Source organism: Ursus maritimus, unplaced genomic scaffold, assembly GCF_017311325.1.
Source record: "Ursus maritimus isolate PB19 unplaced genomic scaffold, ASM1731132v1 scaffold_14, whole genome shotgun sequence".
Lineage (NCBI taxonomy): Eukaryota > Metazoa > Chordata > Mammalia > Carnivora > Ursidae > Ursus > Ursus maritimus.
The window spans coordinates 60,836,739-60,863,576 of NW_024423786.1; the positions used below are offsets into that span (position 1 = coordinate 60,836,739).

Consider the following 26,838-nt stretch of genomic DNA (forward strand, 5'->3'; position numbering starts at 1 on the left):
CAGCCGGCAGCGGCCCCGCGCGGCCAGTCCCGGCACCGCAGTGGCCCAGCCTCGGCGGCGCTCGGGCCCCAGCGGCCCGACTCCGCCGGGACCGTGCTCGAGCTAGGCTGGCAGAGCGCCGGCAGCAGCCGCCGGGCCGCCCCTGCTCGCTCCTGGTGCGCGCCCGCGGCTCTGAGCTCGCGCGTGCAATCGCCCTCGGCTTCCGGAAGCCTGGACTTCCGCAGGCGAACAGCTCTTATAGGCAGTAGAGGAAGAGCTTAACCAGAGCCCGGATAGCTCAGTCGGTAGAGCATCAGACTTTTAATCTGAGGGTCCAGGGTTCAAGTCCCTGTTCGGGCGTCTCCTTTTTTTCCTTTGGACTACATATCTCTTCTTAAGTAAGCGTAATATCTGTATTCCTTTAAACAAAACCAAGGGAAAAAAGATAACGAAAGTTCTGTTACATGACTTTAAAAAAGAAATGATAGTAATCCCGACAAGGATTTTAGCTCTCAGGAAACAGAACGAGTGAGAGTGGAGGAAAAGTAGAGATGTTTTACGCTAATTTAAATGTTCTGGTAGGCACATTAAAGAGTAAAAAGAACTAGGTGAGATTAATTTTAATGACATATTTTATTTAACCCAATGAAATCTTATCATCTTAACACGTAATCAATATTTTTTAATTATTAATGGAATTTTAGCAATCTTTTCAGTAACTACTGTGTCTTCCTAAGTATGGTATGTATTTTACACGTCACAGCGCATCTCGATTGGTATTTCAGGTGATCCGTAGAGGTGCCTACCGCTTCAGGCAGGTGTTTTTGTTTTCTTTAGTCTGTGAATGGCAGAAAGGGGGTTGGCGGGGTGGGACGCGCTGAACACGAACTTCAGCAATATGTACATTCCCAGAAGACAGAAGCCAGAAGTGGGTTCCATGGTGTAATGGTTAGCACTCTGGACTCTGAATCCAGCGATCCGAGTTCAAATCTCGGTGGAACCTTACGTTTTGCCTCTACCCGGTACCAGCGGGGCTCTGTTGTTTATCAACCTCGTATATGAGCCTCTCTTGTTCCCCAGAGAGAGTCTGAGAAGGAAAGCAAACGAAGACTCTGTCCTTTGGGCTTCCCAGACCGGGTAATCGGAGCCTCCCGCACACCATCAGAACACACGGTCAGCACTTAAAGATAATAGCAAGTTGCGCTAGTTTTGAGAGGTAAGAATGCAATTTCAGGACACCGTAGAACGGAGATCAGTCACGAAGAACCGAAGATCTGTGGTAGTTTCCACCAAGTCCTGGCTGGCACCACCCAGGCTGTCCGGAATAGCAGGGAGCGGAAGGTGCGATCGCAGCAAGCAGTCCTCCGCGTAAAAACAAGGAGCATAGATCCCCGAGAGAAGCCATTTATGGGTTCTAGGGTGCACAAGCCACCAGAAAAACTCCATCTTGGCAGCGGTGGGATTCGAACCCACGCCTCCGAAGAGACTGGAGCCTAAATCCAGCGCCTTAGACCGCTCGGCCACGCTACCTGCGTGGAAAGAAGATTTCCCCGTAGTCCTCCTAAGAGACTGGAGGGGCGAGACAGGCTCGAAACAGTGGTACTAAGTCAGCGGGCTTTCTTTGGAAACCGCAGACCCAGGAGCAGCGGACGGCAAAACAAAGCGGAGGAAATAGAGACACACCGATATTTGCAGCGAAACAAGTTTATTTTCATGGGTGGGGCCGCATCTGGGAGCGGGGTGTGCCTGGGCTGGAAGCATCCCCCAAGCGGGCAGCCGGAGCTCTGTCCTCGCTCGCTCCTGTTCGGTTGCTCTCCCTCCCTGTCTCTTCCACCCGTGCGCGCCCGCACTCCCACCTGGCGCTCTGCTTGTGGCCCGCTACCTCTCCCGCGCAGGCCTGCGAGGTCCCAACCACGCGCTTCTGGCACGCCCCGCCCAAGTCCCCTCACACCCCTCTCCCCTCCCGCTCTTTGCCCGTGCTAGTACCCGTAAGCCGTCAGACGCCGCCGCCCGCCAAGTGGCTCTGTGGCGCAATGGATAGCGCATTGGACTTCTAGTGACGAAAAAGCGATTCAAAGGTTGTGGGTTCGAATCCCACCAGAGTCGATTTTATTTCAATTTTTTTTTTCCTTCCCCTTTATCCGGTTTTTCCTTAAAGGCTCCCATCCCTTCTCCCCCTACCCTATTTCAGTGTTTTCCACTTGGTTTCAGCTCCAACCTCAGTCTCCGCTCTGCTCTCTTCTTTACTTACCTGTCTGCCCCGGGGCTTAGGCCATGGAGAGCAGGACTGGGGGGGGGGGGGGCGGGAGACAGAAGGAAAGGGAGACAGAAGGAAAGTGGGCGTGGACGCCGACATAAAGGCAGGCCCCTGGCTCGGGGACACACGGGGATTTAATAACCACTTTATTCCATGCACTAGGGACTCGGGAAGGGACTGGGGCTGGGCCGGGGCAGAGAGGGTACAATCCTAGACGCAACGGGGGCAGGGAAAAGGGACAGGAACGAGGGAAATATATATTTATATAGATACTCTAATATAGACCACATCTCACCCGCGCGCTGCGCCCGCGCGCCCCGCCGCCCTCCCCAACACCTGCTCGCCCCGACGCCCGGGTCCCTCTGCTGCCCTCGGGCGGGAGTCTCTACCTCACCCCCAGCCCCCGCCCCCACCCCACCCCCCAAAGCTCAGGGCCAAGGTCTCCAGAAAGCGGGCGGCGGGGGCGGCGGGGCCTTGGGCGCCCCGTCTTGTCTGTGCGGCGGCGGCGGCGGCGGCAGCAGTCCGGTGAGGGGCGCCGGCGCGCCGGAATCCCCGGCGCGGGGCGAGCAGGGGGACGGGGACCAGGCGCAGCGCGGGCTACGGGGGCCCTGGTGCACTGGGGGGCGCTGGTGCAGCGCGGGGCCGGGAGCCGGGGCGGCGGGGTCCAGCGGTGGGCGCGGCGCTTGGGGCCTCGGATCTACCGGTTCCGGCCGGGGCGGCTTGGGGCGCAGGTAGCCGTGCAGCGCGGAGAAGAGCTGGGCGCGGGCGGCCGGGCTGGCGTCGTGCGCGAAGGCCGCCAGGCGGAGCAGGCACTCGCGGAAGCCGGACAAGTAGCAGCTGGCGAGCGCCTCGGCGTCCTGGGCTGGGGACCGGGGAACCCCTGGAGCCGCGGCGGCGGGTGCGGCCGGCGGGAGGACCGGCGGACAGGGCAGGGGCCCAGCAGGGGTGAGGGAAGGGGCGGGGCGCAGAGATACCGAGGCCCGACAGACGCACAGAGACAGGAAGCCAGATGGACGGACAGAGGGAGAAAATGAGGGAGACACAGAGACAGACACGCGCGGGTATTATTAACCTCGCCTCGGAGCAGAGCCTACCACTCCCCAAGCCCACCGTCCCTCGCAGGGTCCGCCCCAGCTACCCCGGCCCGGGCCTCCGTGAATCCCCCCTCCCGCCCTCCGCTGCCCCACCCCCGCGCTGTACCCGGGGGCTCCACCCGGCTTCGCTCCCTCAAGTAGCCCACGGCGAACTCCAGTATCTCTGCTTTCTCCAGCTTCGGGTTGCGGAGGTTCTACAGACGGGAGGGGGAGGGCGCCAAGACAGAGAGGGGTGGGGAGAGAGGGGGAAGTGGCAGGGGGAAGAAGGGAGGGGGGATGCGGGAGCTGGGGGTGCCCCCGATCGCGTGTGCGCGCTGCCCACGGAGCGCGCGACCGAATGCGGAGTGGCGATGACCAAGAATGGTCCCGGGAAACCTTGAGACTACACCGTCCAACCCGCGGGGATGAAACCAACCCACAGCGTACGGAGGGGGTTTGAAACAGCAAACCCAGGGACTGAAATTAACCACCCTGCAGGCTGTTGTGAGGGCGCGTGGGGGAGGAGGAGGGAGCGTTTACAGACCCAGAGGTTGAAAACTGACCGACCCTGGGAGTGAAATTTACAGAGCCGGGTGTGAAACTTACAGACCCGAGGGGTGGCCATGAAGATCGCGTTCTGAGAGCGAGAGGGGGCTCTGGGATGGGATTCCAAGGGCGGGACTCGGGTCAGGATGCCTTGGGGCCTGGGTCAGCCAATGCAGCATGTGTCCCCACCCCAGTAGGAAGCCCTGGGACGCGAGGACGGGATGCTGGGGACTGTCCGGGGACGGCGGAAGGACTGACCTGGTCCCGGGTCCTCTCCAGCAGCAGCAGCCTCAGCTCTTCCAGGCTGCGGTTGATGCGGTCCCGGCGCCGCTTCTCCACCAGCGGCTTCAGCATCTGCGACCAGCAGGAAAGGGAGAGCGGGCCGACCGGACCGAGACTCAGCGCGGCCGCGCGGGCGTTCGGATCCCGCTTCTGGGAGAGTCCCGCCCGCATCCCTTCCCCAACACCCCAACGAGAGCCTAGGGCCGGGCCCTTTGGATCCCTCTCCGCTCCCCCTCCCAAGGCCCCTAGGGTCAATGTCTGTAAGCTCGCCTCCTCTCTCTCCCGGGTCTTCTGCATTCTCCTCTCTCAGTCTTGTCCTCCCTCCTCCCCTCTCTGTGTCTCTCCTTCTCCTCTTTTCTCTCTACGTCTCCGTCTCGTGCAGTCTCTGTCTCGGTGGAGAACTTTGGGGGCCCTCTTTGCGCCCAGACACGTGGCCCGCAAGGTGCCAGGCTCTGAGTTGGCGGCCCTGAGTGTAGAAAGGGAGATACCCAGCGCGCCCGCGCCGTCTTTTCTCCCTCTAACCCGTCTATGCAGTCACCTTTCTCCACTAGTTCTAAAATCTTCCACCGGTCTCAGGCCTCTGGAACCAATGCCTTCCAGGCCTTCTCTATAAGGCTGCACTGGGCCAGCTCCGGCTCACGGCGCGCGTGGAGCAAGCGCCTAGCCTCTCCGCTTTTTGGTTCCACCCGCCTCCCTTAGCTCTGTGCTCCCCTCGCTTATTTCACTCAAACTCCTGCCCCCTCCCACGCCCTCCAAGCCGCAAGGTGCCAAATCCTATAACCCAAACCCAAGACCTCTACTTCTGCCGCCCACGCAGCTACTGCTCTGACCCTGTCCCCTTCTTCAAACTTTGCAGCTTCCTTCCCAGCTCCTGGCTCCTTGGGTCCCCCCACGCACCTCTCCCCCTTCCAGCCCTGAGCCTCCAGGCTCTTCCCTCCCCCAGGGTTTCAGGGACGCGGTCCCCTGACCCGACCAGCGACCTCTGCTCCCTCCCCTCCCGCCCCTCACCTTGGGGCCGTCCCTATTCTCGGCTCGATCCCGAGTGACCATCGCTCCTCAGGACCCTGGTGTGGACCGAGCCCCTGCCCGCCTGGCGCCTTATATCCCGCAGGCTCCTGTGTTGGGGAGGGGGGGGTAGGACCCGGACCCGCCCTCTTCGGCACCCGGATCCCGCCCGGCGCCGCCCGCGGCACGAGGCTCCCGGAAAGGGGAGGAGCGCAAGGAGGAGGGGAAGGAGTGGAACTGGCCTGGGAGTGTGGGAAATGAGGGGCCAATGCAGCACCGGCTGGTTTAAGGACCCTAAGGCTGTATAATGAGGCGGAACCCAGCTGAAGGGAGGGGGTTACTAGGGGAAAAGGGAGTTGAAGTGATTTTGGACAGGACTCAGGAATGAAGTTCAGAGTACACCACCACCACCCCACCACCACCACCACCACCACCACCACCACCACCACCACCACCACCACCACCACCACCACCACCACCACCACCACCACCACCACCAATCGCAGCTTTCTAGGGAGCTCTCTGTTCCCCCACCGACTCTGAAATAAAAAGTTTGTACCCCTATAGCCCCCAGACTGGATCTTATACACCTCCCAAAATCCCACCTCCTAATTGGGTAAGGGAGAGACTCGAGTGTGCTGGACGAATCTGTTTAATTCAACTGGGGCTCTGCGGGGAGGTGAAGGAGCCGTTCTGTGCGATCTTAGTGAATCTCATTCGATTCCCCCAGCACTGCGCACGCTGGTCTAGGCTTGGGTCGTTCACACTGACATAACACTAGAGGCCCAGCTTACTCCTACAGGATCCAGTGGAAAAGACGGTGTGTAATCAAGTAGCTATTACAGAGCAGAGCGAGGTAGGTGCTGGGGAGAGGGTCATACTGACGGCTGGCCGGACTGGGGAGGAGCGGGACCCTCAAGGAAGAGGAAGCGAGGCTTTGAAGCGTGGGCAGAGGGTGGAGAGACCTTCCCACGTAGAAGTATCTGATTCAAAACGAATTATAGGAGATTCAGGCGTATGGCTTCCAGGACACCCGACATAAGTTGTGGTCCTGCTACTTGCTCCTGGGGACCCCCCGAGCCCATCGGGGAGCAGGAAGCAGGCAGTTTTCTTAAAGGGACAAGAAAGAGGTACAAAAAGGGATCAAAACCCACCTCAAACCAAGAACATGACCCTCTGCAGACTGGTGCGTGAACATTCGGAGGCTTCAGGATAAAGTGTCTGAGAAGATAAAATCAGAGATTTCACGGGACAGCCAGACTGCCCGGGACAAGGACACGCAAAGACAGGGTTGCAGACCGAGTCGGAAGATAAGCTGCGGAGTCAGAGGCGGGTGAGGCCCTCTGAGCCCTCCCAAGGCCTCTCCACACCTTGGGGTTTGGTTTTGTTTTCACCGAGCCTGCCTTGCCAAAGCCCGAGCCCGGAGAGACGCAGACCTTGCGCAGGGCGCTCCCATTTGGAATCAGGGCCGCCAGCACATCCCACCTCCCCCTACCTGGGCCAAATGGGAGCGCAGATGTGTGGCCCCAGCAGCCCCCCTCGCCCCCCTCCTTGGGAACCTGCGCTCGGGCTGAGTTTTTCTCACCTGCACGCGAGGCTCGGGGCCCCACGCTGTTCGCACCCGGGTGTGGGGCCGCCCCTGGCCATATGGGGCGACTTTATGGCCTTGTGGCCGGATCCAGGCGGGAGGAAGGATGGCCTGGCGCTCCATCCACGTCAGCTACTCGGGGCACTCCTTCGCCGAGCCCCTGGACTACACCTTCCGCCTGACCGCGGCAGCCGTTCCACCTTCTACAAGCTCAGGTAGGAACAGGAAAGAGCTGCTGTCGCTTGCATTGGTGGTTCAGTGGTAGAATTCTCGCCTGCCACGCGGGAGGCCCGGGTTCGATTCCCGGCCAATGCACCCTATAATGTTTTTTTTTTTTTCCTTCTCTTGCCCCCAAATAGGGGAGAAGTCTGCCGAGATGTCTGAGAAGCATCTCGGTTTAACATTCCCTTAAATATTAATACTCAAATTTTTTACCCTATGGCAAAGTTGGAGGCTCTGGATCCAGATCCGATTCGCAAGATCCTCCCACTCCCGTCCTCCCAGCCCGGGGGTCCTGCTGCCTTCCACACCCCTCCCTCCGCCCCCGGGGCCCCGCACCTCTGCAGGCGTGACCCTGAGAAAGGACACGCTGCTCGGATCCCTGCCCCGGGGGTCCTCCCACCCTCCGCGGGGGAGGGGCGGGGTCTTCCCGCCCTACGCGTCCCAAGTCCCCGGCAATTCTGGCCCTTTCTCTGACTCGCTCGCTCTCTCCTGGTTTCTGTTCTCTCTGAAGCGCGCCTGCTTTTTCTAAGTCCGTGGGTCCCGGCCTTTTGGTGCCGCCTTCTTCCTGTGCCCCGCCCCCCCGCGGCCCCCTCGGCCGCTCTCTCTCGCCAGGTGTCTTAGCAACCTCCTCGCAGTCTCGCTGGGTCTGCACCTGTGTCCGTGCGTCTCTAGCTCCGGGCCTTTCCAGCCCGCGCGGCTAGTCTCCGGCGCGCCCGCGTCTCTGATCTCTCGTCGTCTCTCCGGGTCTCTGTCGCCTCCCGGCACTCTGCGCTCCCACGCTCCGGCCAGCCCCTGGGAAGCTCGCTCACACCTCCGGGCCCCCCGCCACCTCCCCGCCCGCCACTTCCCGGCCGCTTTGATCCCGCACGCGTCGGGTCGGCGGGCGGCCGGGCTCCCCCGCCAGCTGCCGCGGCCACTTGTGAGCTGGGAGTGGGAGGAGGGGCGATGGGGGGAGGGGGCCCGCCCCCCCCCCCTCTGGCTCGCCGCGCGGCTGCCAGGACTCCTGCGGGCCCGGGTCTCTGGTTCGCTGAGTCTGGTTCGCTCACTGGAGCTCGCCCTGGGCCTGTTGGGTCTCGGCTTTCTGCCTCCTGTCTGTTTCAGCCTGTCTGTTTCATCTGGGGGTTTCCTGTCTCTGGACTGTGTCAGTGACGCGGAATGCTCTCTTCGCTACTCGCAGCCACGACAGTGGCTCCCAGAAGGAAACTGTACAACGATCCGGGCATCTGTTTGGGAGCGCAGCCGCCCTTTTACTCAGTAGATATTTATGGAGTGCCTCCTGGGGGCCAATTATGGGTGGCCCTGAGGGTGCACTGGGTCTGGGCTCTCATGAAGCTACATTGGGGCGGGGGAGTACAGAAAATGACTAAGAAAGCAGAAAATAATATAACATGGCTATTAGGCTGGTGTGGGTGGTGGGCGGCAACCGGACAGGGTAATGGCTTGAGAGCGGAGTGCTGCGTTGCTCTGGGTGGGCAGACACAGCCTCTTGAAAGAGGTGATATTTCTGCCCAGCAGGGCCCAGGGAAAGAAGCAGGTGACAGGCACGGCAAGTGCAAAGGCTCTGGGGCAGGAATGGACTTTGCTGGTGGAAGCTAGACAAAGGACGTCAATGTCCCCGGGACAGAGGTTTTGGAGGGCAGCAGAGGTAAGAGGGAGAGCCAGGCATGACCCCATCACACAGGGCTTTGGAAGCTCAGCAAGAACTTTGGACTCTATTCTTAAGTGCAAGGGGAAGCAAGTGGAGGGTTTTAATGGGGAAAGGCATGTTCCCTGGCTTCTCCTTTAAATGACCACTTTGGCTGCTGTGTGGGAGATGATTTGGGTTGTGGGAGCAGCCTTCTAGGCAAGACATTGATGGTGGCCTTATGAGGTGGAGGCATTGGAGACAGAAGTGAGTGGGTTACTTCTCGGTTTGGGGCTTACATCACTGGCTGGATGATGGTGCCTTTTACTGAGATGGCAAACGCCAGGGGAGCAGAGCTTAGGGAAGAGTTTGGAGAGAGAGACTGAACATTACACTCCAGTCAGATTAGTTGAGATCCCCTTAGATATCCAAGTGGAAACCCCACAAGTAGGTCAGGAATATATGAAGTTGAGGGTCAGAGGTGGAAGGTAAGTGGGGGGGGGTGTCACTGGGAGATAGATGGCTTTAATACTATGAGACGAGAGCATCCAGGGAGAGAGTGTGGAGAGAGAAGAGAGGGGCTGAGCAAGGAGACGTGGACACCCCCTCCTGCGCCCGAAACACTTAGAGGCTAGGCTGAGGAGCAGGAATTGGCAAAGGAACCTAGACTGATTGGGAAGGTAGCAGAAACGCCAAAGGAGTGGGAGCTTGAAAAAGAGGGCCAGTGTCCCTGGGACAGAGAATTTGGGAGGCCAGGAAGAGCAAATATATGGAGGGAGCTACCAGTTCTAGCTAAGCTGCTGGGAGGTCAAGCAAGGACAAGAGGGCGAAGTGACCATCAGGTTAGCGTCTTGGACACCACAGATGACCTGGGGGGAGGGGTGCCTGAGTGCAGCCCCACTAGGGTGGGTTGACGGAAGCATGGGAGTGAAGGCATGAGGACAGCAGCTGTAGACCTCTCCAGCAAGGAGGGTGAGACAGGTTCTCCTGGTTGCCCTCATTTCCTCAAAGAAGAAAGAGTCCAGCTCACTGCTGGAGGGGAGAGAGCTCAGGTCGTTTGAGGAGAAAGAAGGTGTGAAACGTTCATTTTGGAGAGAGGAAAAGCCTTGTAGAATAAAAACTAGGATTTCTAGGCAGGTCGAGAGATGTAGGATCAAAAGTTTCAAGTGCAGGGGCCAATTCACCACAAAGCTAATTCAGTTTATGCTTCAGGACCGCCTCGCTTACACAGGCTCCTGGGAGGGCCTACAAATGTGTTCACATGGCCATGTGCTTCTATGAAGTTGGCAAAAGTAAGATATTTTAACTGTAAAAGGTGAAGACCGCTGTCTCTTTTCACTCTGCCAGGCTGTCACTCTTCCCTCTGGGGCTGGAGTGGCTGCCGCCATTTTGGGATCCAGTACCCAGGAAAGGGGACTTGGAGAGACACAGGGTCATGTACGGTTTCGTGGGATATGTTCAGTGGTTCCCAGTGACTTCCACGTATAGTGGGTTAGCCCGGCTACCCTGCTGTGGGAATGACTTCCAGGAAGCTCCCGTCACCTGCGTCCGTCACCAGGACTTGTGCCGTGAAGACGCAAAGCCAGGGCACCTGCCATATGAACGTGTCCAGTGGCTCTTGTCCCTGTAAGTACGTGGACGGTGGAGGAGAAGCAAGACTGGAAACCGAACCAGTGGCTACTCTGTGGAAAGTATGACGGAGATGTGCAGGCAGCTCATTAATGCAAAGAAGTTGTTTTTTGGGACTCGGTGACATTGGTGGCATCTGTCAGCGTTTTCAATTTGTGAGTTGTACTTCTGTACCCACCTTTGTATTATCTTCTTGAAAAGCTTCCCTTCCCAAATGATAGACACGTCAGGCCCCCCAAACCTGTGACCAGCTGTCCTGCTGCACGATTTTCTCCTGCTGTGGCTCCTGACCAGGTATGAGGCTGAGAGGCCACCTGCCAGGCAGACGCCCAGTGTTTCTGAGGGTTTGGGGTGGGGGTCTCTGGGTGGCCGGCAGGCCTCTGTCAGTGTGGGCCTGGGTGCCGGTCCCCTGCATATGGTGTGTGTCTGGGTGTCTGGGCTTCCAGCCTCTTCCTGGCCACCGCCATCTCCACAGCCACCGCATCTGGGCTTGGGGGAGGGGAGCTCGTGTCCCACACGCGCGGGGCGGGGGGGGGGGCTGGCTAGGGAGGCCGGAGGTGTGGCCAGGAACTGAGACAGCACAGCTGGTGGAGTGTCCTGAGCTTCCCCTCCCCCGCTGGGACGTCTCCCCAGGCCTGGGTTCCAAGGCTCAGCTCCTCCGTCTTTGTTCTTCAAAGGGGAGGCTGGCTTCCTGGGACCCCCTGGGTCCTGGATAGGGGGAGTTCCTGGAGGGTTGGGTCCTGGGGGTTTGGGGGTTGGGAAGTAGGAGGACCAGGCCCCCCTCGGGGGGGCCAAGGGAAGAATCAGGATAGAAGACCCCAAATAGCCCAAAACAAAACAGGATAATCCCCACCCTGACCGGCCAGACGGTCTTGTAGGGGAAACAGTCACAGGAACATTATGCAAAACTTATTTGTCAGCTGGCGGTTAAGTGCTTTGGAGAAAAGCCAGCAAAGGAGTGGAGAGTGGGAATTGTGATTTCAGAGGGTAGGATCAGAGAAAGACTGGTTGAGAAGGTGAAATTCAAGAGGTGAGAGCTACAGGAGTGCCTCGGGGAAGAGCACTGCAGGCAGGAAAGTCTTGGGGGACGACATGCCTGGCTTGTCAAAGGAGCAGATGGCAGCACCAGAGGGACGAGGTTGGCATGGCCGGGAGTGAAGGTAGTGCTGGAGCTGAGATCAGAGAGATAAAGGGGGGCGGGGCCCATCTCCTGGGACCTTCTAGGCGGTTCCAATTCACCCGTTTCCGAGGGAGATGAGAGCCCATTGGAGGGCTCTTCCCCACCCACCCCCCACAACTAGCTTTTTTTGTTTTGTTCTGTTTCCAGCACTTTTAACACAACAGTACAGTTATCCATATCGGGATATTAAACTTCATATAATACCATTATTTAATCCCCCAGTCCGTAATCAAATTTCCGCAGGTGTTTCAATGATGTCCTTACAGCTCTCTTGTCCTGATCCAAGAGCCAATCCAGGATCATGTGGTTTCATTTCAGTTAGATCCCTTTGGTTGCATTTAATCTGAAAGAATCTTGGCTGTTGATCTTCACTGTTTTGAAGAGTTTGGGACCGTTATTTTGTAGAGTGTTCTTTCATTTGACTTGTCAGATGTTTCTTCATGGTTAGAATCAAGTTATTCAGATGATGTCTTTTTGGCAGGGACATTGCCACAGAAGTGATGCCAGGTCCTTCTCAGTCTTCCGTGTTATCACGTCAGAAGACACATGTCAGTTTGTCTCAATACTGAGATACTGACTTTGGTCACGTGGCTAGATGATGTTGGCCAGGCTGTCCACTGTATCGTTATTTCCCCGCCTCCCGAGGAGTAATTAATATGTAATTTGTGGGGAGATACTTTGAGAATCTTTGCTGTTTATAGACCATTAAGTTTCACCCTCTACTTTAGTATTCGTTGATGATTTCTAACTCTGTAGTTATTAGTTGGCAGTTTACTGTAAAAAGAGCCGTCCCCTTCCTTCCCATTTTATTTATTTATACTGATATGAACTTTGGAGTCTTACCTGATTCAAGGAATTATAATCCATCACAATCAGTACTTATTTTAATGCTCAGTTTGTCCCAGATTTAGCAAATGCAAGCTCCTTTCGCTGTAACCCCTAGCTGTTATGTCTACTTTTTTTTATAGATACCCAAAATTCTTTGAACATTTCTTTACTTTCCTGTGCAACAAAATGTTCCAAGAGCATCTTATCATTTCCTAACTGAAGCCTTGGAATCAGCCTTTTTTTCCTAGGAGCCCTGGTTCATTTTAGAGGAGAATGGTATTTAGTAACCAAGATCTGGTCACTTGTGTGCTTATTATCATTTGTGTATCATTCCTTCTAGGTTTTCTCAGTGGAAAGAGCTGGGAAATATATATGCATATATGTATGTTTGTTTATGTTTATGTATGTTTATGTGTCTCTATAGCATACGTTTATTTCTATATCTACACACGTTAAAAACCATGAATTCATTTTCCTAACCCATTTGAAGATTTTGAAGAGGAGAATGACCAAATCTGATTTATGTTTTGAAAGGATCGCTATGCCCAATGTGCTCAGAGTAAACTGCAAAGGAACAAGGAAAAGAAAGGAAGCAAAGGAAATAATCTAGGGTCTGTTGTAATAATCTCAGTGAGAGATGTGGGTGGCTTGCACTGGGGTGTAGTGGTGACATGGTGACAAGTAGCCAAGTCTTTATCATGTTTTAAATAAGAAATTACTGACTGATTCGATGTGGAGCGTGTGTGTGAGAAAGAGAGAGAATCAGGGATGATCCTAAGGTTTTGGAATGTTCTTTACTGAGATAGAAGGTCTACAGGTGAAGCTCATTTCCAGGGGAAGCCAGGAGTTGGTTTGGCCCTTTTGTCTGTGATCAGATTTCACAGAAACGATGTTAGGTATCCGAGCAGAAAGGATAAGTAGGTAACAGTATATATGCACCTGTAATTCAGGAAAGAGTTGTGGAGCTGCAGATGAACGTTTTGGATGTTTTAATGTATTATTAGTTGATATTTAAAGAGATCACTAAGGGAGTGAGTTCAGATAGAGGAGAGGTTGGAAAACAGCGGTGGGAACACTCTGACATTTAGAGATGCAGGCGATCAAGCAGCAAAGGAGCATGCGCGTGAGCTGCTAATGATGTAGAAGGAATATGGGAACCTTTCTAAGGGGAGGGTAAGCATCTGTAAGGAGTGATCAGTGGATTTAGCAATGCATAGGCATTTGGTAACCTGGTAACAAGAGCATCTTTGATGAATGGGGTGGGAGGCACTTGATTAGAGAGGGTTCCAAGGAGAATGGGAAGAGGGAATTGGCGGAGTAGGTATATGATAACATGTTTTGCGGAAGAGAGGAACAGAGAGACGGAGTGGGAGCCGAAGTGGGGCGGCGTGGTCTCAGGATAGCTTCTATTGTCCTGTTTGGTACTGGAAGGAGAGCAACGTTCTTGGGCCCCTGTGGGCCGGGCGGAATGGGAGATCTAGTAAGTGCAGGGGTTGGCCTTAGTTAGGTGGAAAGTTCGTCTACACCATTGAGGGAAAGGAGAAGCATGTAACCACAGACAGGTAGGCAGGCAGGTGCGATTACGGATATCGATGGGGAAATCGCTCCAGAATGGAAGAAGGGACTCGTGGCTTGGGGTGAAAGAACGGATGACACAGTCTTATGGGAGACTTGCAGGGGGGAGGGATAAGGAGGATGTCAGACGACTGCCGAATAGCACGGAGAAGCCACCCGGATTTGGTGAAGAATTCAAATTAGTAGTTAAGTGACTTTTACATGACACACCCGTCGGAGGAGGTGCAGAAAGGAGCGTAAGGGCCGCAAGGGGGCGCTCGCGCGCTGGTCGCGGGTGGCGGAGGCCCGGAGAATAAATGCGGTATCTTTCCCAAGGGAAGGAAGCACTAGGAAAACAAATGGCTTTCTCCTCCAAGGGCAGTAACGCGCTGTTCCCAAAAGTACACACGCTGTGAGCAGGATTCGAACCTGCGCGGGGAGACCCCATTGGATTTCGAGTCCAACGCCTTAACCACTCGGCCATCACAGCCGCGTGCGGCTTCGGGCCTGCGCCACTATAGCTGCCTATCAACGGGCCCGCCTCCCGCCGGCCCCGCCCCTCCGTCTCGGGATGTCTGTGCGCGTGCGCCCCGCCCGGGGCTCCCGAGCCGCGCCTCCCCCTGCAGCAGTCCGCGGCCCTGCGGAAGCCGCGGTCTTCCCGCTCTCTCTCCCCGCCCACGACTCAGTACAGCCCCCAACAAAATGAGCCCGAGCCCGAGCCCAAGCCCAGGGTTCCCCGTCCTCGAACGCAACGGAAGCCCGCATCCCCCCCGGTTCGTGAAAGCGAAGCGTGAGTCAGACTCTGACTTCCCACTAAAAGTGCGCGGGAGCGGAAGCTCAAGGTGGAATTGGCTGGGGAAGAATAAGAATCTTTCGGAAGGTGCCCCACGAACAGCCTTTGGGAAGATTGGAAGCGCGTTGCCCTTGCAGCAATAATATACTGCCTCTTGCGAGCCCAGGCACCGCTGGGATTCGAACCCAGGATCTCCTGTTTACTAGACAGGCGCTTTAACCAGCTAAGCCACGGCGCCGGCGGAAGGCCCCTTGCGTCTGGAGGTAGATCAGTGACTCACAGATGTCAGTAAACGAGAACCGTGGAACAAAGATCGCCGCGGGTCCTTCGTGACCTCGGTTCCAAGGCTTCCCTTCCCCTCCCAAGTCCGAAGCCGGAGACTTAACGCTCCGCCCCTCCCGTCCCACAACTCAGGGGGCCAATTCGACCACGAATGGGTGCGTGACCTCACGCCCCGCAGCCCCCGTGGACTGGGCCCTCTCCTACGTGGTGACAGGGTGACGGAGCAGCTAAACACCCCCGCCTGCTTCAGAGCGCCCGCAGGCTGGGCGGGCTCACCCGCCGCCCCCAGCCCTCCTTTCCACGACACACCCAGCTGAAGCAAGGTGACGGGGGCGCAGGGTCCGAGTTAGACGGAGACTGACAGGCTCGGCAAGGCCCTTCCGCCGGAAAGGGTGTGCGGAGCAGAGGGCTGGGGCTCCAGGAAGGGGTCGCTCACGCTCACTACAACCTCCCTGGAAGCGGGGCCACACCTCCCCCACAACGAGCTCCCTGCCAACCCCCAGATTTCATTCCACAAAGTCCTGGTGGTTTTTTTTTTCTTCTCTTTGTATTAAAAAATAACAACAGACACAATATCAAAAACACAAATGCCATCGGTAGAGGGTACAGCTGAGAACACCTGGGTCCCACCTGAGGGGCAGCACCAGGGACTCCATGGTCCACCAACCTCCCCCACCCTGGAGCAGCTAGGGGTTGGACCGCTGGGTCCTGCTTGGGCCTCAGGCCCTCCCCCTCCCCTCTAGGGAGGAGGTGGGAGAGAGGGCTGTCTCCCCCAATAAATAAGTGCAGCCCCAACCCTCAGGGACCGGACTCGGGCTCAGCCGGGACTTGGACAGACCACTTGAGCAGCTGGTCAGCAACCTTGTCCAGGGGAAGGAAGGGCTCCTCACCAGAGGTGGGAGGTGAGGCTTCTCTGGGCTGGGCGGAGGAGTCCCCCGCTCTGTCCCCTCAGGAGCCGGAGGCAGCCCCTGGATCCTGGGCTGCTGATGGGGGGTCCCGCCCCCTACGTGGGAGAAGCTGGGGCAGTTTCCTATTGGTTGGTCCAGCCACATCTGAGTTCTGACAGGTGGAACGCGGGAGAAGAAAGCTTCTCATGCACTGCTGGAGGGGGCCCCCAAATGTGGTCTAGCTGGTGCCATTTTCCGTAGCAGGTAAGGTTGGACTGGATGAGCGCCCACCTTGTTCCTCTTCCTCCATGGCCAGGTCCTGAGAGCTGGAGACCCTGGCCCCAGCTTGAGCCTGGGCCTCTTCTGCGCCCTCGCCCTCACCCTCACCCTCACCTCCCCCGCCCCCACCCTCGCCTCCGCCCTCCTCCATAGGCTCCAGTCCCAGTCCATCCAGTTCCGAGAAGAGGGGGTCATCGGGGTGGCCGGGGTCTTGGGTGCTACTACCGCAATCCACACAGGCCTTGCAGGGAGAAAGGGCATAAGTGAGGCGAGGTCCTTCCTGCTAACCTGCCACCCCAGCTCCCCCTATCCCCCAGCCCAGGAGTGTTTCCCAAAATGTCCTCCCAAAGAAATACCCATTCACATAGATGCACGCGGGCCAACAAGATTGGAAAGCGTACTGTGCCCTGTATCTAGACCCCACTAGGACACAATCACAATGTCCATCACATAGGATTGGCCCAGAAAAGCTCTACAAAGACTCGTGTGGTTAAGTGCTATCCAACCCAGCAGCAAGCTTAGTGCAATTAACATCCTTCAGAATTAACCACCGAGGACAAGGAGGGGATCAGCCCGCAGCCTCGATCCTCTCTTCTCCCTCCCGGCCCAGACGCCTCTCACCATCACATCGAGGGCCCGAGGCAGCTGACCCTTCCGGACCCAGGAGTGCACAGCACCCAGTTCCCTGCGCTGGTCCTCTGAGAACCGAGGCTGCTGCTTCTGCATGGCCCGCAGCCGCTCCCGGTCCTGCTTCAGCACAGAGGCCATGTCCCTGCCCGGGGAAGGGGTTCAGAAGGCAGAGGCTGGGAGCCAGGGCCAGAGCCCAGGAGGCTGCCCTTCCCCCCACCCACGGCCTCCTGCTCCTCCTTCCTCTCAACCGGGGCTCCAAGGGGTCAGGTCTTCCAGACTAGGAAAGCTCGCTCCCGGCCTGGAAGGAACTGATGGTGGGTCTCCAAGGGGCAGTGGATAGGGCGGGAAGCGCCAGGACAGAGCCAGCCCCCGGAAAAGAAAACCCCAAGTTCGCTGGGAAGTGCGGGTGGACCAGCACACCTCCGACAGGGGGGCAGAGGGGGCCTCTGAGCTTCCTCACCTGGACGGCACCTGGTAGGTCATCATGACACGCTGGTCGGCGTTGGCCATGAGGAGCCAGATGGGGTCCTGGAGCACGTACTTAATGACTTGGTCCCCAGGCTCAGCCCTGGCCTGGGCAGCCCCGGCTTCGGCCTCGGAAGAGTCAATGCTGCCGAAGTACTTGCTCGTGTGGCTGCTCTGACTACTGCCTGTGAAACGGAGGGGCGGGGGCAGCCGCGAGAGTCAGGCCGGTGCCCCAGCCCCAGGACCTCCCAAGCCCTCCCTCAAGGCCATGTTGCAGCTCACTGGGCCCAGACAGCTCAGCTAGGGCGGGGGCCTGGCCTCCCAAGGCCCCGGTCACTGTCCTACCCTGGCTGGAGGTGTTTGGGAGGCGGGGGAGCACTCACGTGTGATGCTGGCTGAGGTGCTGCCTCCCTCGTGGGAGCCTGACCCAGACCCAGAGCCCAGGCCAGAGCCCAGGGAGCCTGAGGCAGCGGAGCCCGTGCCTGACCGAGAGTCCTCCTGAAGCAGCAACTCCAGCAGGTCGCTGGAGCCCGACAGCGCGTCCTGGTTGGAGGACTCAGTCACCTCCACCTGGAGGAGGCGGAGGGGGAGGGGAACAGGACGGGATTAAGGGATCAACCCCCAGGCTGCATTTCAACTGCTTCCACTGGCTGTGGGGACACACCCCACCCCAGTGGTCTCTGTTCCCACTCCATGACAGTGGGGCCGGGATGAGAGAGCAGAGAGCTGGCGAAGAGGAGGGCCGTGACGCTGGGCCCTTTCCAGGAGGCCGATGCGCTCTCAGAAGTTATTGGGATGTCCTCGCCACCTGTCAGACAGACAGGATTGTCCCCACTCCACAGATGAGGCAGTGGATTTCTGCCTCATTCAGAGATTCAGCTGGGGTCTCCCATCCCATGCCACCATCTTCTGGAGACCGAGACACCAGGCGGGCGCGGGACCGGGAGGAGCGCGAGGAAGAAGAGGAGGAAGGCAGAGGGGGGCTTCGTGGGGCTGGTAAAAGGATGCCCGGGGGTCACTGCTCACCAGTCTGGCCTCTGGCTCAGCGGCCTCCTCACTGGGAGGCGGGGGCCCAGCACTGCTCCCAGGGCCCCCTGCAACAGCACCCCCTTCAGCACGGGGGGGCTCCTCAAGCTGCAGGAGATTCAGCTGGAGTGGGGAGCTGCATCTCGAGTTGAATAGTGGAGAGTCCGGCCGATGGGGAGGGCTGGGGGGCGCTGGGGGCAGGGACGGGGAAGGGGAGTGGGAGGCGGGAGTTGGAGGCCCTTCGGCAGGGGTCTGGGCTACCCCATAGGGATAGCTGGATGGGCTGGGGAACAGATAGTTAGGGAGTACCAAGGCTACCATGGGGGTCACCAGCGGGGCAGGGAAAGCTGCAGGAGGCCCAGCTGTGGGGGCAGAGGGAAGAGGCTGGGGGTCTCCTCGTGGGGAGAACATTGGGAGAGGGTAGGACTGGACCACAGCTGGGAAGGGAGTAGTGGCTGGGGGGGGGGGCCAGGGGGCAGAGGGTGACACAGACGACGGGTGGGAGCCATAGCAGGGGGCTTCAGCCCGGGGGGTCTGGTGGTGGCGGGAGCGCTTGGCTCTGGATCGGCAGTGGTGTCGGCGACCAGGGGGTGTGGGGCCGTGGTGGCAGCCTGTGGGGAGAGACCAGCATTAGCGAGGGCCTCAACCTGGGGGTTAGCATCCCTGCCCCCCCACGCAGCTCTGCCACTCTGACCCTGGAGAGGGCAGAAGGCCGCGGAGAGAGCTGGGCCTCCGGGCCGCCCAGATCACGAGGGGACTCTGGGGCAGAGAGGGAACATTCAGGGAAGAACCACAGGACGCAGGGACAGGGGGATTTATTGCAAAAGGAGCCAGGAAAGGAAAAGTCACAGGTGGGGCGGAGCTGGGGGTGCACAGAAAGCAGAGGCACGGTGGTGGATGGGAGGAAGCAGGGTGGGTCCGCGGACGAAGGGGCAGGCGGCTCCGGTCCCTCTGCCAGACTCCCACTGCAACGCCAGCCTGGGCGCTCCTCCTGCCAGTTGAGGCCTCGCTCGGCCTAGCTCAAGCGACGAGGTGGGTGGGAAAGCCCAGTCCTGAGTCCTGCATCTGCCTGCAGGGATCCTCTCTCAGGCACCTGGAGGGCTGACATCCTGCCCTTGAAGCCCCAACCCTGTGGGAGTTGGCCCCGCTGGCCTGGCCCGTGTGGGCCAGGGGTCTATAAAGGTTTCTTAACCGGCGACAACTGGGTCGGAAGCAGCCGTACTTGCGCCCCTGCCCCCAAGCTGGGCTTGAAACAGCTTACCTGGGGCAGAGCACTCCATCTGCCCGTCTCAGCGCCAGCCCCCCAGGCCGCCCTCCTCTGGCTGCAGCCCAGAACCCCAGCCCAGCGGGGAGAGGCTACCCGGGGGCCTGTCCCTATGCACGGCCCTGGTGGTGGAAGCCACGGCAGCCTGGGTCCCTGGAGCAGGAACATCTCCCTCAAGCACCCCCTGCCCCACCCCCGACAGTCTGGTCCTAGACTGGGCAGAGGACAAGGCTCCAGGACATCTGGGGTGGCTACCTCGCTCGCCAGGGGCCAGGGGGGCCGGGGAGGAGCCATCGAGCGCCCGCAGTCGGCTGAGGTCTCGGAAGCGGCTGAGGAAGGCCCGCTCCTCCTTCTGTGTGTGCAGGGACAGCACGGCCTTGGTCAGGCCCACTGGGCGGTAGGCATCTGGGGCTGGGTCGGGGGCTACCGTGGGGCTGGGGGCTGGGCTGGGGGCTGGGCCCGGAGCCAGGCCAGGCAGGTCCTCCATCATGATGATGTCTGAGAAAAGGGAGACAGGGGGGAAAGGTCATTGGAATCACCTCAGGGGTTCCCACAGCCACAGCACACCCTCCCCCTCCAGCAGCCCAGACAACGCCTGGCCCTGCCCCCCGGCCAAGCTTGGGCCCTGGGTGCATCTCCTGGCCTCGTCCCCACTAGGACTGGTTCTGGGTCCTCTTTTCCGTGCAAAGTGGTCCCCCGGGGTGACAGAGGATACCAAGTCCCCTCCAGTGACAGTACCCTAGGATGACCCCTCCAGGACTCTCCTCGGGAGGGAAGCTACCCCTTGCCCTCCCCTCACATGTTCTCCAGGACAATGCCCAAAGCCCCTTCAGGGGTTTTCAACAGTCCTCGCCCTCAGACACTCCGTGGTCAGCCCCTTGGGCTTGAACCCTCCACCCTAGGCCTTGTGTGCGAACAGACAGGAAGAACAGGAAAGACGAGGCAGCAAAGGCTGGCGGGGGTGGACAGCAAGAGGCAGGAACCCCGAGCTGGGATGAAAGCCCCCTTCCTCCGCTCAGGGCCAGACAGGAAGGAAAAGGCAGGCAGGAGGGAGGTCTGGCTGGGGCACCAAGTGGAACCCCCCACTCCACGCCCATACCCGACTCCGGGGGCTTCTTGTCTCCCACATGGACGATGGTGGAGCTGAAGCTACACTGGCTGGTGACGGACACCACGCTCTCTGCCTTATTGGCCAGGGCGAGCGGGCTCAGGGTGCCTCCTACCACTGACTCCTTCTGTGGGGTGGCCCCCTCCCCAGACAGCACCGCCGATGGATCTGTGCAGAGAGATGGTGCCAGTTACCACCAGGAGGTCCTTGGAGGAAATGGGGTGGGGGGAACGAGTCTGCAAATCTGAAGGCTGGGAGGGGAACAGGGCAAAGTAAGGGGAGGGCCCCAAAGGCAGAAGCGTAGAGACGTGGGGCCAGTGGGCCAGGACGGGGCAGCAGGGGCAGGGCTCACGCGGGGGCTTTACCTTTCCTGGCCCCCAGAAGGACCGGGCCAGTCCTCTGCTTGTCGTCGTCGGAGGCCGAGGAGGTGGTGCAGGAGGAGGAGGACGCACACTTCCGCTTGGTCGTGCCGGGGACGTTGCAGCTTTCCAGGTACCTGGCGGGGACCAGCTGACATGAGGGCAGGGCCGGGGGTGCGGTGGGGCTGGGGCCCAAGGGGGCGAGGGTTCCAGGATGGCCGTACCTGAGGATGCCGTCCAGGCAGTTGATCTGCTGGTAGGAACAACCGGAGGCCTCTTTTCTCTCAGCCTCCTCAGGGGTCAAGGTGAGCGGGGCCTGGACAGGAGCAGGGACCGTTTCCAGTTCTGCGTCTGGAGACTGGCAGGAAAGGGTCTTGGCCTTGAATGTGCCTGTAGCTGGGCCAAGGAGAGAAAAAGGAAGAGATGAGCTCCTCTGGGTTGGGGCGAAAGTCAGGGGACCCCCAGGTCTCACTCCTCAGCCACACCCTCACCCACTGACCAGGGAGGCGGGGCCGGGGCGGAGGCCGGGCGCGGGACTCAATGAAAAGCTGCTGACCCTGATGCTTCACCAGATGCACGTCCTTACAGATCTGCTGGAACGTCACCTGTGGGGCAGAGCAGGTCAGCATTGCGGGCGTCTGGCCAGTGTCAGGGCCCAGGGCCCAGAGCAACGAGAGGTAGCAGAGGACAGGTGTGGAGGGCACGGAGTGTGGGAGAAGAAAAAGGCAGAGCAGTGGGGCTCAGACCCTCTGCACCTGTCCACGCCGATTCTGAGAGCACCAGGGGAAGCCAGACCAGGGGGCGAACTGGAAGATGGACACTCACCGGCGCAGGGGGCCCAGGCCCCTCGGCATCACCCCCGTTGCTGTCACTGGAGGAGCCAGGACTGAGGAGAGGGCCCGGGGAAGCGACAGGGCCCACTCCACAGAGCCCCGTGGGACTGGGGCTGTGCACGGGCTGAGGCAGGAGGAGGAATGGGTTAGATGTCTTAGCCCTGCTCCCCACTCCGCCTCATCGCCAAGCCCCACCCCTCCACAGTCACCTGTAACAGCAGCCGGTGTATCTGCTCCGAGAGCCCCTGGATGTCAGCGTCCAGAGCCAGAGCTGGGCCAGGGGCCGGCGGAGTAAACACATCCTCGTTCAGAGGTGCCCTGCAGGGTGGGGAAGGGGAAGCTGAGACCTGTCCCCTCCTGCACAGACCCAGCCCACGAAGCCAGCTCTGGGGCAGGGCCCACTTACGTGCGTACTTTGTGGCGGCCCAAGACAAAGGCCACCTTGCGGCTCCAGGGGTGCACGAAGCCAGCCCAGCTGGTGTCCATGGTGACATACTCCCCATTCCGGGCACAGAAGCGGATAGGGGAGTGGTCAAAGGGCTGGCCGGCCAACTGCAGGACTGAAGGAGTGGAAAACGAGGGGAGGGTCAGCAGGAGGGAGAGCTGGGCAAAGCAGAGGGCCACCCCCTGGAGAGCTGAGAGACCAAGGCCCCAAGAGATACAACCACAAGCACAGCCGTGGGGAAGCCCCGCAGAGAGCCGAGAAGGGAGAGCAGGAAAAAGAGGACTCACTCTTCTTGTGGATGGCCAGCATGAGGGGCCGGTCCTCAGGATGCAGGAACAGGAGCACTGGGGCCCCCAGGAGATCCTGGGGCAGGTAGCCCAGCAGCGGCGCAGCCCTGAAAGGGGAGGTGGCATCAGAGTAGCCTCGGCCTCGGCCCCGGCCACCCCATTTTCCCCCAGGTCCTGCGCTCACCTTTCGTCCACGTCTTGGAAGAGGCAGCTGGGTGTGTGCCGTGTGGTAAAGATTCTCTTGTCGGGGGGGATCCGGGGAGCTGAGGCACAGGAAGTGTGGCCATTGGATTTTATCCAGAGTGGTCCAGCTTCTCTGCCCGCTTCTCGAGAGGGGCCCAAGCTGGCTGGCAATCCTCCCCATGGCTCTGCCCAGGGCCGTCTAGCCTACAGAGATGGTCTGGACCATTCTACCCCACACTGAGAACCAAAGCGTTCTCCTTTCCCCACTCCTAGCTCAGGGTGCTTATCCCATACTCCCTCTAAAAACGGGCTCAAACCTTTATCCTTTCAAGTACCTTCTCCGTTCCAAAATTCTGAAGAGCTGAGATATGCCTCCCAGACTCATGTCCTGCCTCTCCCCTAGCCTAGAGAAGTCACCCTCCTCCTACCCCCTCGCAGGCCAAACCCGTTGCCTACACACCTTCGTAACCCGAGTGGATGCGCTCTGCGATGAGAAGGCAGCACGGCTGTGCTGGGGCTCCATCGGAGACCCGGATCTTGGTCACGTATGGCGTGAGGCGGAATGGCTGGTACCGAGGCCCTGAATCCCGGTCAGGACCTCCTCTAGCAAGGGAGACAGAGGCATTAGTGACTCAGTAGACAGCCACGCACCCTTCAACTCAAGGTCAAGACCCACACAGCAAAGACGCGGGGGAGGGGAAGGTGGGAGGGGGTCTGCTCCCACTTCCCCCACCTACCTGATACGGCAGAAAACAGCCTTCTCCTGGGTGAAGTCCTTGACGCCTGAACCTGAAACAGACCAAAGAGGCACTAAGAACAGCCCCCCACCTCACCCTGGGCTAAAAAGAACCCGGTGAGGAAAAGCTGGGGTCCCCTGGTCCCTCACAGCAGCAGCTTCCTGGGACTGCTTGTCCCTCCCCCTCAAGCACTCGGGGACCTCACCTGCTGAGGTCCCAGCGCCCCAGGTGGGCAGGCGAGACGGGGCAGTGGAACCATAGAAGATGCCCACATCCTGCGGAGCCAGCAGCTCCGAGAAGCGGGCGCCCCGGAACACATCCCGCTTGCAGCGCAGCAAGACACCCGCCTGCTCCGAAATGTAGACGATGCGGCCTGTCAGGAAGGAGACGGCCACGGAGAAGGTATCCTAGGCAGGAAAGCGGGGACAGAAGTCGATTCAGGAGCTGTGCCCGTAGGGGGTGGGGGTGCACGGGACGTGAGGCCGGGCTGCGGCTGACCTGGTTGCGCAGCGTATACTCGGACGTGATGTGCTCCAGCTCCTCCAGGGTGTAGGTGGACATGTCCATGGCACAAGGCTCGCCCTCCTCCAGGCTCCACTGCTGGTAGTACTCCTGGTTGGCTGCAGGGTGAAGGGAGCGAGGTATCTGGTGAGGAGACTGCCCCACCGCCGCAGCCCAGGACCTGGCCGTGCCGTCCCCGTCAATGCCACTCACCCTGCACCTGCTTGACACAGGCCAGAGCGTACTGGAGCGTGGCCAGGGTCCCAGAGCGGCCCTTGCCCCGGCGCTCGGGCGGCAGCCGAAGCTTGAGCTCCCGCAGAGCCGTCATGAGTTCCTTCTGGGTCCTCGCCCGGGCTGACTGTTCACTGCTGCAGGGTCCACAGGGAGGGAGGGGTAGAGCCATGAGCCCCACATCGTGGCCCGGGCCCCCAGCCTTCTCCTCTGGCCCTCAACCTCACCAACCTGCAGCCGCTGGTAGACGGGTTGTCCTGCTCCGAGCTGGCACTCAGGAGGCTGTAGGCAATGGAACTGCTAGGTGGCGACAGACTCTGAGAGTTCGTGCTAGGGGAGAAGCAACAGGCCCAAGGTGAGAAAGTGGCCAAGAGCAGGGGCCTGGACTCTAGCCAGCCTGCTCCTAAGACTACTCCCGGGCCCTGCAACACATGCATACACACCTCTTGCTGCTCTCAGTGGTCTCCAGCAGGGCTGAGTCCTTGCCGTTGCCAGAGGACGAGCTATGGGAGCTCCGCTGAGATGCACCGCGGGACTCAGGCCCATTGGATTCATTGCCGCTGGAGCCATTGCTGTTGGCATCTGTGTCATCAGCCAGGCCAGGACCAGGGCAAGACCGGTGCTGAGGAGGCCCAGGGGATGGGGCCCCTCCAGGGCAAAAGGATTCCCCCGGCCCGGGGTCCCCTCCCCCATCAGCCCCTTCTAGGGGGCCACTCATGTCTGGGCCATGGGGAGGACAGGGGGAAAACAGAGAAGGCGGAGAGGCCACCACGAGCGCACACGGGGGCCGGGCGGCCTGGCTGGGGGAGTGAGGTGGGAGATCCAAGCCTCTGAGGATTGAGAAGTTCGATCACAGGCAGTACCTGGGCAAGGAGACCAAAGAAGGAGGACTTGGAGAAGGGTGAGCTGTTAACTTTACAGCACCTGCCGGCTTCACTCAGACATCCCCTGTCTGACCCCACGCCCCTAGGACCCAGGCTTCCGACGGGGATCCTGGGCAAGTTCTGTTTCCTATCCCGGTAGAGGGATTGCAGGTGGGAAGGGGCCTCTCTCGGGCCTTCCTCCACGTCCCCTGCCAGCGTGGCCTGGGAAAACAGACTGAGTAGTCCACGAGAACCAAAGCCCGGACGCTTCCCATCCCCAAATTCCCATCAGGCCCCCACTCTGCCCGGGACTCCAAGGCCTCGGAGCAGGGGGTATGCCAGTCGCCGCCTATATTTAGGCCTTCGGGCTAATTTTATCTGGGGGCGGTGCCACCCCCGCTGCACATGCGCACGGACATGCGCGGCCCCACCACGCGCTTCCGCCGCCGCCGCGGTCGCCAGGGAAACCGACGTCAGCAGCTGAGCTCAGCGGTTGCTGGAGGGACCACAGGAGGCCGGGAGGGGCGACCCCTCCCCCATTTCCCGACGGAGCCGGGGATCGACCCACTCCCACACTGGCGGGCGCGGCCGCGGGTCGCCCACCTCTAATACACCCTCAGGCCCTGGAGGGCCCGGTGGCCATATGAAGAAGGGCGGCCCAACGGGATTCCAGAAGCCGGCCTTGCTCCCCAGGGCAAAACACAACCGCCACCGCCCTCCGCGCGAAAGCTGGATCGCCTGGATCCCAGTCGTTCTGGTCAAGACGATACAGCCGGTCCTTCTCTGACCCCTGCGCCCTCTCCCGACCCCCAGGTCCCAAGCCGGCACCTGCCATTGTCAGGGACTCGGGAATCCTCTCTCCTCAGTCCTCTACTTTTCTAGATCCCACCCCACCCCCATCCGAAGCGGACACACTCAGCTGTGAGCAAGGGACACACAACCGCCAGCGGATAGTTCTTCTCCTACTCCTCGTCCAACCACACCCCCAACCCCCGGAGCATTTTCGGAGCGCCAGTAGAAAAAGGAAGGCTGTGGCCAACAGCAGGAACTAGCGCCGGGAACGGGATGTTCCAGCCTGAACCAGGCTTACATCACGGCCGGCGCGGGGCCAGGGATTGGAGGGGGGAGCGCGGGGAGCGCGGAAAGCCCGAAAGGGTCCTGGTGCCGGGGCAAAAGCAGGGACCCCCGCGTGACAAGAAAGGCGGCGGGGGCATGACTGCCGAGGGTGGGGCGTGGGGCCGGGTAGCTGGGAGGAGAGGTCAAGGCTGGAGGTAAGGTAAGCGGATCAGGAGTGCGGACAGCCGGTGCAGGGTTGCGAGCAACACCTATGTTCCCCACGGCAGCGAGGGGGTGGACAGCGGCAAGGAAGGCGCATTACCCGTGTGCCGTCTGAGCGCCAGGGCCGAGAGCAGCGCCTCAGGCTGGAAGTGGCGGCGGTCCGACTTGGGGCGGGAGATCGGTCCCCGGGTGGCCCTGGAGATGCCTACCTGGCCGCGCGAGCGCCCTCCGGCCGCCTGCCCGCCGCCGTTGCAGCCCTCAGCCGAGTGGAAGCTTCGCGGGGCCAGGAGGCGGGTTGCATAATGCCAGGCACTGCCCCTCATTGGACTCCTGCCGGCGGAGCCGCAGGCCCCGCCCCCGATTGGCTGGGGATCCCGTCCCGGCGCCTGATTGGCTACTGGCCCCTACTGAGGTCAGGGCTGTGTCACACACACGGGCGCACGTGGACCTGGGTGCTGGCGCTGGGCTGAAGGGCCCCAGACGCCACCACACAACCAACAGGCGAGGACTCCTTGCACAGTGAATAATGGGAGGGCGGGGAGGGGAAATAGCCTGCCCTTCTTCAGGGAAGAATGCCTGGGCCACGGTAGGTGCTTACGAGGGGTCTACTTCCTGGACTG

The 26,838-nt window shown here is 59.9% G+C and overlaps 2 protein-coding genes, 1 long non-coding RNA gene and 7 other non-coding genes across 13 annotated transcripts; 4 read left to right on the forward strand and 6 right to left on the reverse strand.

Annotated features, from left to right (window-relative positions):
* The first annotated feature begins 266 nt into the window (after positions 1–266).
* TRNAK-UUU lies at positions 267–339 on the forward strand. The gene has a single exon. It is a non-coding gene; the product is annotated as a tRNA-Lys (tRNA).
* Positions 340–910: 571 nt separating this feature from the next.
* Positions 911–982, forward strand: TRNAQ-CUG. Its single transcript has one exon. It is a non-coding gene; the product is annotated as a tRNA-Gln (tRNA).
* A 445-nt stretch (positions 983–1,427) lies between these two features.
* Positions 1,428–1,509, reverse strand: TRNAL-UAG. The gene has a single exon. It is a non-coding gene; the product is annotated as a tRNA-Leu (tRNA).
* A 489-nt stretch (positions 1,510–1,998) lies between these two features.
* TRNAR-UCU lies at positions 1,999–2,085 on the forward strand. Its single transcript is given in 2 exon segments — positions 1,999–2,035; positions 2,050–2,085. It is a non-coding gene; the product is annotated as a tRNA-Arg (tRNA).
* Positions 2,086–2,664: 579 nt separating this feature from the next.
* HES7 (hes family bHLH transcription factor 7) lies at positions 2,665–5,457 on the reverse strand. Of its 2 annotated transcripts, none has more exons than XM_040628225.1 (4): positions 5,146–5,457; positions 4,114–4,209; positions 3,443–3,524; positions 2,665–3,137 (listed from the first exon to the last, which is right to left on the reverse strand). In XM_040628225.1, exons 1-4 carry the CDS (start codon positions 5,185–5,187, stop codon positions 2,665–2,667), a joined length of 693 nt encoding a protein of 230 aa, XP_040484159.1. In that variant the 5' UTR covers positions 5,188–5,457. The 2 variants fall into 2 exon arrangements, with proteins under 2 accessions (XP_040484159.1, XP_040484158.1); XM_040628224.1 differs by having other exon boundaries at positions 2,665–3,116; positions 3,437–3,524.
* Positions 5,458–5,779: 322 nt separating this feature from the next.
* Positions 5,780–7,652, reverse strand: LOC103660377. Its single transcript, XR_567791.2, has 3 exons — positions 6,728–7,652; positions 6,297–6,363; positions 5,780–6,125 (listed from the first exon to the last, which is right to left on the reverse strand). It is a non-coding gene; the product is annotated as an uncharacterized LOC103660377 (long non-coding RNA).
* On the forward strand, positions 6,975–7,045 carry TRNAG-GCC. Its single transcript has one exon. It is a non-coding gene; the product is annotated as a tRNA-Gly (tRNA).
* Positions 7,653–14,175: 6,523 nt separating the features above from the next.
* On the reverse strand, positions 14,176–14,257 carry TRNAS-CGA. The gene has a single exon. It is a non-coding gene; the product is annotated as a tRNA-Ser (tRNA).
* Positions 14,258–14,724: 467 nt separating this feature from the next.
* Positions 14,725–14,798, reverse strand: TRNAT-AGU. The gene has a single exon. It is a non-coding gene; the product is annotated as a tRNA-Thr (tRNA).
* Positions 14,799–15,367: 569 nt separating this feature from the next.
* PER1 (period circadian regulator 1) lies at positions 15,368–26,457 on the reverse strand. 3 transcript variants are annotated; one of them, XM_040629987.1, is made up of 23 exons: positions 26,319–26,457; positions 24,521–24,940; positions 24,309–24,407; positions 24,060–24,214; positions 23,844–23,965; positions 23,551–23,752; positions 23,346–23,397; positions 23,069–23,211; positions 22,610–22,688; positions 22,426–22,532; positions 22,100–22,253; positions 21,903–22,011; positions 21,686–21,817; positions 21,360–21,465; positions 21,085–21,256; positions 20,867–20,997; positions 20,493–20,669; positions 19,649–19,891; positions 18,130–18,740; positions 17,487–17,673; positions 17,099–17,288; positions 16,630–16,780; positions 15,368–16,249 (listed from the first exon to the last, which is right to left on the reverse strand). In XM_040629987.1, exons 2-23 carry the CDS (start codon positions 24,793–24,795, stop codon positions 15,968–15,970), a joined length of 3,879 nt encoding a protein of 1,292 aa, XP_040485921.1. In that variant the 5' UTR covers positions 24,796–24,940; positions 26,319–26,457; the 3' UTR covers positions 15,368–15,967. The 3 variants fall into 3 exon arrangements, with proteins under 3 accessions (XP_040485921.1, XP_040485923.1, XP_040485922.1); XM_040629989.1 differs by lacking the exon at positions 20,493–20,669; XM_040629988.1 differs by having other exon boundaries at positions 24,521–26,443.
* Positions 26,458–26,838: the final 381 nt, after the last annotated feature.